The 12,500-nt window shown below is 42.6% G+C and overlaps 3 protein-coding genes across 14 annotated transcripts in view; 1 reads left to right on the top strand and 2 right to left on the bottom strand.

Moving 5' to 3' along the window:
* The window catches only part of fancm (FA complementation group M), a 34,253-nt gene extending 23,897 nt beyond the window's left edge, over nt 1–10,356 (bottom strand). For 4 of the 5 annotated variants that reach the window (XM_043232480.1, XM_043232482.1, XM_043232483.1 and 1 more), the window contains exons 1-5: nt 10,076–10,356; nt 9,463–9,852; nt 8,587–8,759; nt 8,438–8,515; nt 7,479–7,637 (exon numbers count right to left, since the gene is read on the bottom strand). In XM_043232480.1, the coding sequence (XP_043088415.1) occupies nt 7,479–7,637; nt 8,438–8,515; nt 8,587–8,759; nt 9,463–9,852; nt 10,076–10,145 (870 nt within the window). In that variant the 5' untranslated portion in view covers nt 10,146–10,356. Of the gene's footprint in view, nt 1–795; nt 929–7,478; nt 7,638–8,437; nt 8,516–8,586; nt 8,760–9,462; nt 9,853–10,075 lie in introns of those variants that run through there. The other variant, XM_043232484.1, reaches the window with a different exon arrangement.
* soul3 (heme-binding protein soul3) lies at nt 1,058–5,940 on the top strand. Of its 2 annotated transcripts, none has more exons than XM_043232492.1 (5): nt 1,058–1,282; nt 3,800–3,894; nt 4,376–4,517; nt 4,945–5,128; nt 5,412–5,940. In XM_043232492.1, the coding sequence occupies exons 1-5, from the start codon at nt 1,072–1,074 to the stop codon at nt 5,581–5,583; spliced, it is 804 nt and encodes a 267-aa protein (XP_043088427.1). In that variant the 5' UTR covers nt 1,058–1,071; the 3' UTR covers nt 5,584–5,940. The 2 variants fall into 2 exon arrangements, with proteins under 2 accessions (XP_043088427.1, XP_043088426.1); XM_043232491.1 differs by having other exon boundaries at nt 4,912–5,128.
* Nucleotides 10,357–12,025: 1,669 nt separating the features above from the next.
* LOC122334469 (TOG array regulator of axonemal microtubules protein 1) overlaps nt 12,026–12,500 on the bottom strand; it is a 15,885-nt gene continuing 15,410 nt past the window's right edge. For all 7 annotated transcript variants that reach the window (XM_043232423.1, XM_043232419.1, XM_043232420.1 and 4 more), the window contains one exon: nt 12,026–12,500. This exon is cut by the window's right edge and continues 26 nt beyond it. In XM_043232423.1, the coding sequence (XP_043088358.1) occupies nt 12,264–12,500 (237 nt within the window). In that variant the 3' untranslated portion in view covers nt 12,026–12,263.

Below are 12,500 nucleotides of genomic sequence, written 5' to 3'. Positions count from 1 at the left end.
CATCTGAAATCATCCAGAAGACAAACACAAGCAGCAGTTCAAGGACTAATACAAGTATTTCTGGCTAAAGTGTGATAAAACTCAGGGGAGATAGAGAACGAAGCCTATCAAACGCTGACCTGAAACACACACACACACACACACACACACACACACACACACACACACACACACACACACACACACACACACACACACACACACACACACACACACACACACACACACAGAACTATATTTACATTCAGTCACTTAGCAGGTGCTTTTATTCAGTGACTTAAATGTATTAATAAAAAAATAAAAAATAAATATTAAAGATAAACCTCTCTAATGCTGTTTGTGTTAAGATTTTTTTTCTTTTACATTTTCAAAAATTAAGTTTTTTTAATGATAAATAATTGTGTTTAATTAACTAATGACAAAAAAAAAGATTTTTGAAAATTGCTAAAAACAATTTTCTGTTTTTGCAAAGCAAATCTGCATATACATATAACAAAACAAAAACTAGATAAAATAGAAAAAAACCTGAAGGCTAGTGTTAGAGGCCTCTTTAAGAAAGCACGCAGTCAGAAAATGAATAAAGAGTGCAAGTGTTGTAGGGTCAGGCCAAGAAACAGATCAAATAGAATAGAGTTAAAGGGTCAAATAAAGATAGAAGAGATGTGTTTTTCTATATGCTGAAGAGTATAAACAGTAAAAACACCACCACAATCTCCTCTTATAGTAGAACTATTACATGCATAATTATTGCAAAAAAAAATTACAACTACACTATAGTGTGATATACCGCCATACTGTATTATGTCCACATGCGCGTTCGTCAGAGCTGTGGGCGGCGCCGTATTTATAAACTCCGGTGCTGTGTGGGCGGAGCTTGTATGTGGTCACGTGACCGCGACGCTGCCCTTAAATAGGTCAAGTCTTTACCGTCTGCAAAACAACACGTACAAACCGAGCGCAGTTAATAACGCGAGATTATCGACAGCTCCGGTTCGCGGACATGACAGTGAGATCCGTGTAAGCGCAGGCGAAGCGTGAGGCTCTCGGTTTTGACTTTCACTGGATTCGGCGATGGACCGCGGCGGGTGTCGGATGAACGGCGGCGGCGGCGGCGGAGGAGATCTGATCACGCTCGAGGATCTGGAGTCTGTGTCGGAGGAGCAGCTGTCAGACAGCCCCGAGGAGGAGCAGGAGGAGGAGGAGGAGGACGAGGAGCAGCAGGGCAGGCTCCTGCAGTACTGGAGGGATGTGGCCCGCGGACACCAGGTGGAGGTTCCGACAGGTAACACCCGCGGAGCGCGTCTCCAGCCACAGCCGCCTCACTAACGACTCCGCGGCGGGAGAGTTTCGCGCCAGTTTAACGGTCGTTCTCCTCAGCGGCACTAAACCGCGGCGGAACGCGACTCACTATGTAGGCGGCTCACAGACACGCTGTCTTTTGAGGGTAGATAACAGAAACAGACCGACACGCTTTAGTTTCATTCCTTGAGCAGCACAGAAGAATTATAGTGCGAGGAAGCTCGAGTCTGCTGCTGAATACAGACGTAAACAAACTTTTTTCCTCATCTCGCTTTAAAGTCTGAATTGCAATTACGAGTTCATACATTGCATATAAACTAATTGTTAAAATGGGAAAGTCAAAATTGCAATTGCGAGTTTATATATTGCATTACTATTCTGTGACTACTCAATGATATTTTTATGTTTTTACTCAAAAGTATGGGAATAAAACACCTTAAACTCTCTATAGAGGATGTTAGGTTTAGCACAGGTAATATATTGGTTACTAGGAAAGGAAAGTATATCATAGCAGTCCTTTTCAGAATGATTTCTGTAGCTTATGAATGATAAAAACACTTAAGAGTCGATCAGAATCCATCCTGCTTTAAAGCACTTACAGACCAACAACTAAAGGCCCTGCACACAGGAACAATAAAGATAAATATAACACGACAGCAGATGAAAACGGCCAGTTTGGTGGATGTTTGAGGACAGAAAAACTCTTTAAAAAGAGCCGTAATCTACACGCAACAAAATAAACACTGGTCTGAATGACATGGAAGCAGTGTTCAGTTGAGAGGCGGATGTGTTCTCATACACGTATGCGTGACTCTCAGCGAGGCAGCAGGATTTTCCCATGATTCACGTGTGCGTCTCTGACCCAGTTCATCAGATTATCACAGGACGCCGACGGACCCGGCTCTCTGAATGCTATCGAGCGCAGCCGTTCAGAGCGTGAGAGAGAGCTCATAACACACACTCGCTCTGAGCGGGGTCCGTTCTGTAGCTCAGGGGCCGTGTGTCTGGAGCGGCGCTGAGATCTCGGGGATTATCAGGCTGGTCTGGCCAGTGCCCGTCTAAATCCAGTAAAGAGCTTTACACGAGCGCACACGTGAAGAGCAAACATCACACTACAGATTCATTCACCGATACGGTATCGACCGCTCTTCATGTGTGACAGCATGTTTCCAACACCATCACCAGATAGAACTGAAATACACACCAGTTAATAACTTACAGTAAGATTCAATTTGATAGGAGGTGAATCATGCACTAATGTTCATTCAAACGTTGTAGAAACGAACATTAATTCGTTATGAAGCAATAGGAATTAACAAAAAACTGCATTCAAAACCTAGATGGAGTGATTATTAGTTCATGACGCCTCATGCTAGCTGAATCTGAAGTAAAATTCATCTAAAACACAGTTTCTGCTGTCAAGCGGTTAGTGTTGTGGTTTATCAGTAATGTGAAATACAAGGTTAAGTGTGACCTTCGCACCACACACACACACACACACACCTAAATTAACTTAAACAATGAATAATCACTTATTTTTCCAGCTCAATTTAGGCTAGTCTACTGTTATCTGACTGACTGTGTTGACTAACTAGTAAGACTAGTCTAAGCAGTTTACAGTCGTCGAGTGATTCTGTGAATAACACTGATCCAGAATCAGTCGAGAGATTGAACTTTTATTTAAATGTGAATAAAAAGCGTTAAAATGTGTAAAATATTTTAAAACCTGTAACAATGTCTTATGTTCCAATGTTTTAGCTTATGTTAAAACTTCCATATTCAGTTTTTTTGCCCATTTTCTTAGTATTTTGTTTACACAGTAGCACATAAAAAAAAGAATTCTCCATTAAAATTAATAATTAGGGTAATTAAAAAATTAGCTGGAAGTAGAATTACCTAAAAAAGTAATGTTTTTTTTAATTCAAATTAAATTTGCTCTCATCATATCCGTTTATTAAACATTTTTAGTGAAAACATAGCACTGTACGTACAGTATCTCACACTACTGTACATCTCCTCTGTTCATGTATATATGGTGTGTATATATGAATTCACCCATGCAGAGGGATTATAGTAATATTTATTGACGATATTAGACCCATTCTCCTATGAATGTATGAAACTATTATTATTATTGTTATTAATAATAATAATAATATGCATCCTATTGTTATTGGGCTATTATATAATTTTCCTGATATTTCACCTCAGCACCACACACACACACACACACACACACACACACACACACACACACACAAAAAAAAGGGGCTTCTCCTCAGTTGAAAAAAGTAAAAAATGATCTTGGCCAACCCTAGTCCTGTGTGAACTGACTGATGAAGCGTCCCGCGGGGCAGACGTGCTGCTGACGCTCGTCCAGAGAGCCCCTCGTGACCACATCAGAGAATCATGGGTCACAGCGGGAAGAAACATCCCCACAAAGTCACTAGAAACAGTCTGTCAGTGTGAGGAGCGCTCATGTGTGCTCTGTGCTCCACAGACATGGCCGAACCCATCCATCAGATCACCACCAATAACGACGGAGCACACACACGGGAGCAGGTGCCCTTCACGCTCATCACACGCAAGGACAAGGTGAGAGATCAAAGCAGACACATCCACAGCGAGGATGATGAACCAAGACAGCCGGCGATCGGTTATTCAAATCATAAGACTCCGCCTACTTCCAGTGACGGAGACTTTCCATGAAAGCTAGAAACACTCTGACAAATATGCTGCTAAGTGAATATTATATGATGTCCAGAAGCTGAATGTTGTCAGTATCTGCTGCAGAGCGCTGGGCAATCATTAAAATGAGTTCTAGAAGAGCATTTCAATCGAATCGACATCAAACACAGCTCAAAGGCAACATTTACTTCTGAATAATTTGCCAAGTAGATTAAACCCTAAAAAGGGTAAAACCAAATCATTTATTGCTATTTTCCTTATTATTGGAACTCAAATCATACAATTTCATGACTCTTTTTTTCGTTTAGTTTTTCTCTTCAAAACTTGATTCTACTTTTTTGTGTCTGTGTCTGTGTGTGTGTGTGTGTGTGTGTGTGTGTGTGTGTAGTGTGGGGAGGTGGTGTTTGAGAAGCGTCACTATGAGAAAGCGCACTGGGCCTGTATCACGGTTCACGAGGACACGTATGAACAGAGCATCTGCTACGGCTTCATGAAGATCATGAGATACATCTGCCAGCAGAACTCAGCAGGTACATGAACTCACTTAACTGAGCTAAAACACTAAATCTAGACGTGTTTCACGATTCAAGTAACATTCCCTTTAGGAACCACTGGGTTAAAGAAACTTCTGTTCCAAGTTCAACATAAAACATATCTTTAAAGAAAAGATGTATGAAATATGAAGGCAAATATTGCACATGCTCGTCTTAAACATCCTGTATGCCCAGAAATACGAAAAATGTACAATATTTCTTATATTTAGTTTAAAAGGTGAACTCAAAAAGTCCTGTTAATTCTAGTTAGACATGCTTGTTGCCCGACCGACAACGCGTCTAATTCTACAGTCTGATAATATTTTTTTGAAAAATGATTCCTTGATTTAAAAAAAAAAATAAACTGCATTCAAAATAATCAACATCTCAGAAGGTCTGAGCGCGGGTTGGTGTGTTTCCGCAGGCAGTTATCTGGGCATGACGATACCGATCGTGACGGTGGTGCGCACCGATGAGATGCACACGAGTCTGTCTCGGGCCGTGACCGTCGCCTATTACCTGCCCAGCATGCACCAGAGCGACCGGCCCCGGCCGTACGACCCCGAGATCCTCATCGAGCAGTGGCCCGCCGCCGTCGTCTACACCCGGTGAGAACACACAGCCAATCAAACAAGAGCCTTTACATGAAGAGCAACCCTAAATACAAGTACGGTGACATGCGGTCAGTGATCCGCTACACGAAACTCTTTAATGTGAGTATTATGACTGAGGTGCTAAACTTAGTCAATAAGAGACATCGCAATATAGAAAAATGATTTTGCCTCCTGGTTTGGAAATAAGTTGTAAGTGCACTACAGAAAATGTTAGATGACTAACTGAGGAGCGAGTGGAAATGATCTGAACCTGCGTTTCCTGTGTCATGTGACCCAGGGCGTTCACGGGGGCCACTAACGAGCTGACCATCATCCACCAGATCAACCGTCTGGCCGAGGCTCTGGACCACCCGGCCGTCTGCGTCAGCGACTCCTTCATCGTGGCCGGATACACTAACCCCGCGGCGGCCCACCGGCAGAACGAGATCTGGTTCCTGGAGCGGCCCTGAGCCGCCCCTACCCAGAATCCTCTGCGCCTCTCAGAGACCAGAGCGCAGGGCGTCACACTGTTTATAATCTACACAAACTGGACGTCAGTCAGTCGCTCTGTGAAACTCTGTTGCTGTAAGACAATCATCCCGTCTTCTGTCCGTCTTCTCTCGCTCTCGTAGGGATCAAGTCCATATATAATAGATGCACACGTACCTATTATATTGTCATAGTGCTATTTTTTTAAACTTCTCTGTTACGAGCACAGATGTCAAATAAACACAATGAAAGAGTTTTTGAATGAAGTCCTCAGTATAAACACCACACACACAGTGAATGCTTCTGTTCTGATCTGAATAAACTATTGTTGAATCACACCAGCGTCTTCACTTCAGACCGGCCTGTGATGACTGATGAGGTCAGATCAGCTCCAGCCAATCAGAGCCCACGAACCAACACAAAGCTTAATTCAGAGAGCACGTCAAAAGTGTAGGGTTTGACCCGAAAAGAATGCAGCCAGGAACCTCATCTCACTCACACACACACACACACACACACAGGGTTGCAAAATGGCAGAACATTTTACAGAAACTTCATGTAAATTTACAGAAACTTTGTGAAGTTTTCCATCTTTTTATAACCCTACATACACAACACTTAATTTAAAATGACCTTTCAAACAATTAAATCACATCCAAAATAGAAATATGTATATTTATGTGTGTGTGTGTGTGTTTATGTATAATATATATATATATATATATATATATATATATATATATATATATATATATATAAAAACATATTTAGAAAATATTTAGATGTATATATATACACATAAACATTATGTAAACAAAAACTTATTTTGGATGCAATTAATTGTACAGCACTACTTATTTAATGATTAATCTCTTTTTATATACAAAACACTTCAAAGCGTGAAGAAGCAGAGCGTTCTGAATGAGCTCAGATGATGTGAAGAGGATCAACGGCGGAAGCAAACATTCCTGCGCTCCGGTGAGATGTGAATAAACCCAGAAAGCCTTCATGTGGAGTCCTGCTCAGCGTGACCGAGAAATCAAAACCAGCAGAGACACAACAAATACAAACATCTCCTACTGACTTCAGCAGAACTGCTCTGAAACAGCCTCCAGAACACTTCAACCAGAGCGGAAGAGATCACTACATCTCTCACAAGATCTCATCTCTCCTGAAGAGCAGGAAGAGAGTTCTCACAAAGCTGCTGAGACACTTGAACTGAAGAACAGAGAGAAGGCTTGAGCGCAGAGTGATAGGGGCGGGGCTGAGCTCAGAGTGATAGGGGCGGGGCTGAGCTCAGAGTGATAGGGGGGCGGGGCTGAGCTCAGAGTGACAGGGGCGGGGCTGAGCTCAGAGTGATAGGGGGCGGGGCTGAGCTCAGAATGACAGGGGCGGGGATGAGCTCAGAGTGATAGGGGCGGGGCTGAGCTCAGAGTGATAGGGGCGGGGCTGAGCTCAGAGTGATAGGGGCGGGGCTGAGCTCAGAATGATAGGGGCGGGGCTGAGCTCAGAGTGATAGGGGCGGGGCTGAGCTCAGAGTGATAGGGGCGGGGCTGAGCTCAGAATGATAGGGGCGGGGCTGAGCTCAGAATGATAGGGGCGGGGCTGAGCAGAGTGATGGGGCGGGGCTGAGCGCAGAGTGATGGGGTGGGGCTGAGCGCAGAGTGATGGGGCGGGGCTTAGCGCAGAGTGATAGGGGCGTGGCTGAGCGCAGCGTGATAGGGGCGTGGCTGAGCGCAGAGTGATAGGGGGCGGGGCTGACCTCGTTGCTATGGAAGACGTCATCAAACGCATTAAACACAGTCACAGCTGACTCACCCGGCGTCTCCGTCTCTTTCTCACTAAACAACACCCTTCAGATCGCCGCGAGACGTACCTGCAGGTATCGTGTCTGATACTGAGAGAGCATCTCTCCCGGAGGAACCACCACCTTCTCCAGACTGCGCTGATGGACGTGTGTCTGGACGTCTGGACTGTCCTCCGAGCGCAGCTCGATGTGAGAGATCAGCAGGTTAGAGATCACCTGCTGCACCGCCTGAACACACACACACACACACACACACAAACACACACACACACACACACACACACACACGTCAAACAGATGAGACTGATCTGATGGATGACTCACCGCTGAAGTGAATGGGTGCCGTCAGGATGAGAGTCTGATAAAAACAAAAGAATAATCCACAGTCCATCAGTGAACATCTAATCCAGCATTAAGATGATTTTAACTCTAATATGATTCTATAATAACTCTTCCTCGAGTGAAAAAGAGTTGATGTTGTCTCTCATCTAAATCCAGACAGTTTTGTCTCTAAACCCTGCTTGATCTGATTCAGAACACTTTCTCACCGGAGGAAGAGTTATCTGGTTTAAAGGAATGTTTTGAGAACGTTGTGGTGAGGTTCTCTCAGCGTTATAAACATTCACTATTTTAGTTCAAAATGATCTGCTTTATAATAATGTTCTCAAAACACTATCCATTGCTCATAGAAGAGTTTTTCTGAAATGTTCTTTAAACGTTGCTACTTGTTTCAAAGCATTCAGAGAACTTTCAAAAGTAACGTTACTATAATGTTTGATTATAAATGAGACAAAATGTTCTTATAACCAAGAAAAAAATAAAACATCCTTTAAAGACTGTTAGAACTTTCTTAGAACGTTTCTGGATTATGGACAGGTGTTTGAGTTAAAATCATCTTAACGCTGGACTAGTTTGATCTTCTCCAGATGTTCACCGATGGACCGGAGCGCTGTGGATTATTCTGAAGTCTTTGATGGTTCTGACGGCACCCATTCACTGATGCAGAGACACACTCCTCCAGACCGTACCTTGACGTCTCCTCCAGGTGTGGCGCTGAGTGCTAGAACGCGGAACTGCTGTGATTGGTTGCTCAGCTCACGAATCACCTGCAGAATAAACGCAAGCGATCAGAGCTGACCTCCCATCATGCACCGGGGCGGTCTCAGTGAAGCCGTACCTGACAGTAGGCGTGGTTCCCGGTGGCCTTGTGGGCCTCGTCGATCACCACACACCTGACGAGAGCGGCCGGACAGGTGTCACGACTCAGATCGTTCACCATCACCTGAGGAGTCAAGAAGAAGACACGCCTGGACCTCCAGAGATCCCTCCGCTGCTGCGCCGCCGTCGAGCCTGAGGCACACACACACACACACACACACACACACACACACACACACACACACACACACACACACACACACACACACACACACACACACACACACACACACACACACACACACACACACACAGTCCAGCGTCACACACACATATTTATATATAAATAAAATTCAGTTTTAGTTATTTTAGAACAGAGTTATGAGCTAATAATTTTTAGTGCATATATATATATATACACACAGTATACATATTAAATGATCCTCCTTCTTTGCCATTAAATGGACTATATATTTGTACGCTCCATTTTAGTCTGTAAGTTAAATTATTATGTTGAACTCTTCTTTTTGTCATTAAAACTACTGCTTTACTTTTTTTAAATAAATGTGTTACAGCTATTTTTCTTCATGCAAAAATCCCCAGCACATTAAATAAAGATCATGTCCCATGAAGATGTAAATTGTGAATTTCTGAACATAAATATAACGAAAGCTGATTTCCTCAATATTTAGATTTTTTTTCCAAATATCGTTCTATCCTGACAAAGCAATGGAAAGCAATGGTTGAAAGGTGATGTATAAATCTCTATTTCTACTTAACTAATACGACATCAAGTTTTTATTGACCTCTTTAAATCCCATCCCCACTACTCCCTACTCATTCCCCGTGAAGTTAACCCCGAAGTAAGCGCTCTGCAGTCCGAGGGGTCAGCGACCTGTGAGCTCGGCCATGTGTTCCTGCGGGATGCCCATGACCCCGTGGCAGGCCTGGATCTGCTGGGCCACCAGAGGTTTGGTGGGAGCCATGAAGACGATCTTCCCGGCGGGGAACCAGCGGTAGAAGTTGTACATGAGCACGGAGGCGATGAAGGTCTTGCCGAGGCCGGTGGGGAGGCAGACCAGCGTGTTCTTCAGCAGAGCCGCCTCGGAGATCCGCAGCTGGTACTCGCGGAGCGGGAAGTTCACCGGGTAGATCCAGACGCGGCCCGCCGAGGGGTCGAAGCCCGGCTCCGGAGGGGCCCTCAGCGAGCGCTCGGCCTCGTACACCGCCACCAGCATCACGGCGTCGTCCTCCTCCTCCTCCTCGTCGTCTTCATCGGGGGCCGCTGCGGGGCCCAGGACAGGATCAGAATGAACACAACGCTAGTATTTTCACCAGATAAAAGAGTTTGTTTTGCTGTAGTGTGTCAGGAGGAAAGGTTTTCACTGAATGACATGAACTGCGTCTCTGAGAACTCTTAGAAGACTTTAATATGTTTTAAAACGGGTCTTTCTGTAAACTAAACTAAACGAGACTCTTTCTTCAGGGGTGTGTGAGGGTGAGTTAACCTGGTTTTCTGGAACTGGTGCCGGGTTTTTGTCCCCAGGACTGGAACAACGTTCTCTGATTGGCGCTCATCGCGGAATCACCTCATCCTCGTCTTCATCTTCATCTTCTGAGGAAACGAGCACACAGACCGAAGACACCGCGACGCGATCAGACGCGCTGAGTGCTCATTAAAGCTCATAACCGACGCGGGCGCGGGGTTTAACGTCACGCGCTAACGTAAACACGGCAGAGAGCGCGAAACCGCGGCTCGAATGTGGCGCGTGCGGCTGACGTCACCGGCTGAGCGTCAAGAGCGTGCGTGCGCGTGCGTGCGCAGACGGGGAGCGCGCGCTCAGACGTCAGATGATAAAAACTCAAAGCGTAATTGTCTGAATATACGATTCTTTTCAATTTTAAGTTTTTAAACTAAAATAAAAGAAAACGTAAGTGAAAAATACTGTAAAAATGTTTATAAAAGCAAATAATAAATCGCTTGATCTTATTAAAAACTATAAAAATTATTTTACTCTACAGCCAGCTTTTAATTTTATACATCTTTATTTGGATGGTGGTAGAAAAACCAAATATCCTCCAAACAATATTTACAAGTTTGTAATATAGCTCTCTTATTATTATTGTTAATTTTAAAAATAACACAATTAAAATGTTATTATTACTGTAAATAGTATAATATTTTGTTAAATTGTGCTCAGTGTAATTTTATTTTTATTAAGAGCAATTCAGCAATATAATTTATTTACATACACTATAAAACAGTATTTTCTTCTACATTATTATATTATTGCACAGTAAGTCAAAGTAACAGAATATTATTTCCAGTGAATATGTAACATTTATAATAGCTTTTCACTGTATTTTCTACATTTTTTTAGTGTACATTAAAAATAAATAAAAGAACAGGATGTCCTTAGATTTAATAATTTTTTTAAATTGCTAATTTAGTTTGTGAAAATATATATAGAGTATTTTTAATCGTTAAGCTTGTCACGTGTAGAAAAATAATGTGCAAAAGCTGAAGCAAAAAACGACTTTCAATCAGTGAAAAGTGAATTATTCTTTCACAAACTATGCGCAGAACGATCACAGAACACGGGTTTACAGAAATAGGACACTTTATTATATAGATAAATCTCTGTCTCTTGATATAATTTAATGTGAAATCTCATCAAGGCTGTTCTGGAATGACTGGCACTAAACTGAGAACTACATCCGGACACGAGCTCACCTTATTACTCTGATTTAAAGCTTCACTGAAACACCGGCATCCTTCCTGCTCACAATCAGGGGTTTCCTCGCTTTGAAAAACCCAACAATTAATTTGGTCATGCAAATAACCTAAGGACGGGTCGCACTTAAAACAGGCCACAATTAGTGCTGTCAAACCATTCATCACAATCACTCCTTATAGTTTGCATTACGTGTGTGTATTCTGTGTATATATTTATTATGTGTATACACAAATACACACTCATGCATGTATATATTTTGAATATATAAATTAACATTTAAAGACAAATATTAAGAAATATTTAATATATAAACAACTTATTACTCTGAAATATATACATTCACGTGTGTATTTATATATATATATATACACTACACATTATATAAACATTCTTTTCTGAAGGTTAATTGTGATTAATCATTTGACAGCACTATATATATATATATATATAAATGTGAAAAAGATGAAGAACAGATAACTGCTATTTTAACAATTCTCAAAAATCATGTTTTTTCCTTTAATTGCCATCAAACTGTTGTTGGGTTATTTTGATGACATAAAAAAATACAGCTAACATAAAACCATGATGACATTATAAACATGATTTTTGAAAATAAAATAAGAAAAAAATTGTTATCCGTTTTTGCAAATTATATATATATATATATATATATATATATATATATATATATATATATATATATATATATATATATATATATATATATATATAGCAGCAACAACACACAGCATCCATACAACTAATACTGCGCTATTATACAGTACAAAAGTCTGGTGTAAATCTGCACACACTCACTCACGTCTGGTAGAAACGTCAGAACACACGGTACAAAACTAGATGGGAGTGATCGTGTCTGTAAGGGTCAGTGTGGAGTCTCCAGCGTCAGACTGACCGAGGGTTTATTGATACGTGTGTGTGTGTGTGTGTGTGAGGTCAGTCAGGCACTGTGGCTCTGTGTCCAGGAGGATGGGGCGGCTCTCAGGAGCTCGTTCAGGTCACTCTGTATGTTTGCGGGCTGCGATGCGGCGGCGTTCTCCAGCAGCGTCCGGCCCATGTGAGCGTGCAGAGCGTCGGCCAGCTTGGCTGCGGCCGGCCGGACGATTCCTCCGCTCCCGGACGAGCTGAGCAGGGTCCAGAAGAGCGGGAGGACCTTCTGCTCCACCAGCTGAGGCTT

This window comes from Puntigrus tetrazona, unplaced genomic scaffold (assembly GCF_018831695.1).
Source record: "Puntigrus tetrazona isolate hp1 unplaced genomic scaffold, ASM1883169v1 S000000528, whole genome shotgun sequence".
Taxonomy (NCBI): Eukaryota; Metazoa; Chordata; class Actinopteri; order Cypriniformes; family Cyprinidae; genus Puntigrus; species Puntigrus tetrazona.
This window is presented reverse-complemented; position numbering and strand designations above follow the sequence as displayed.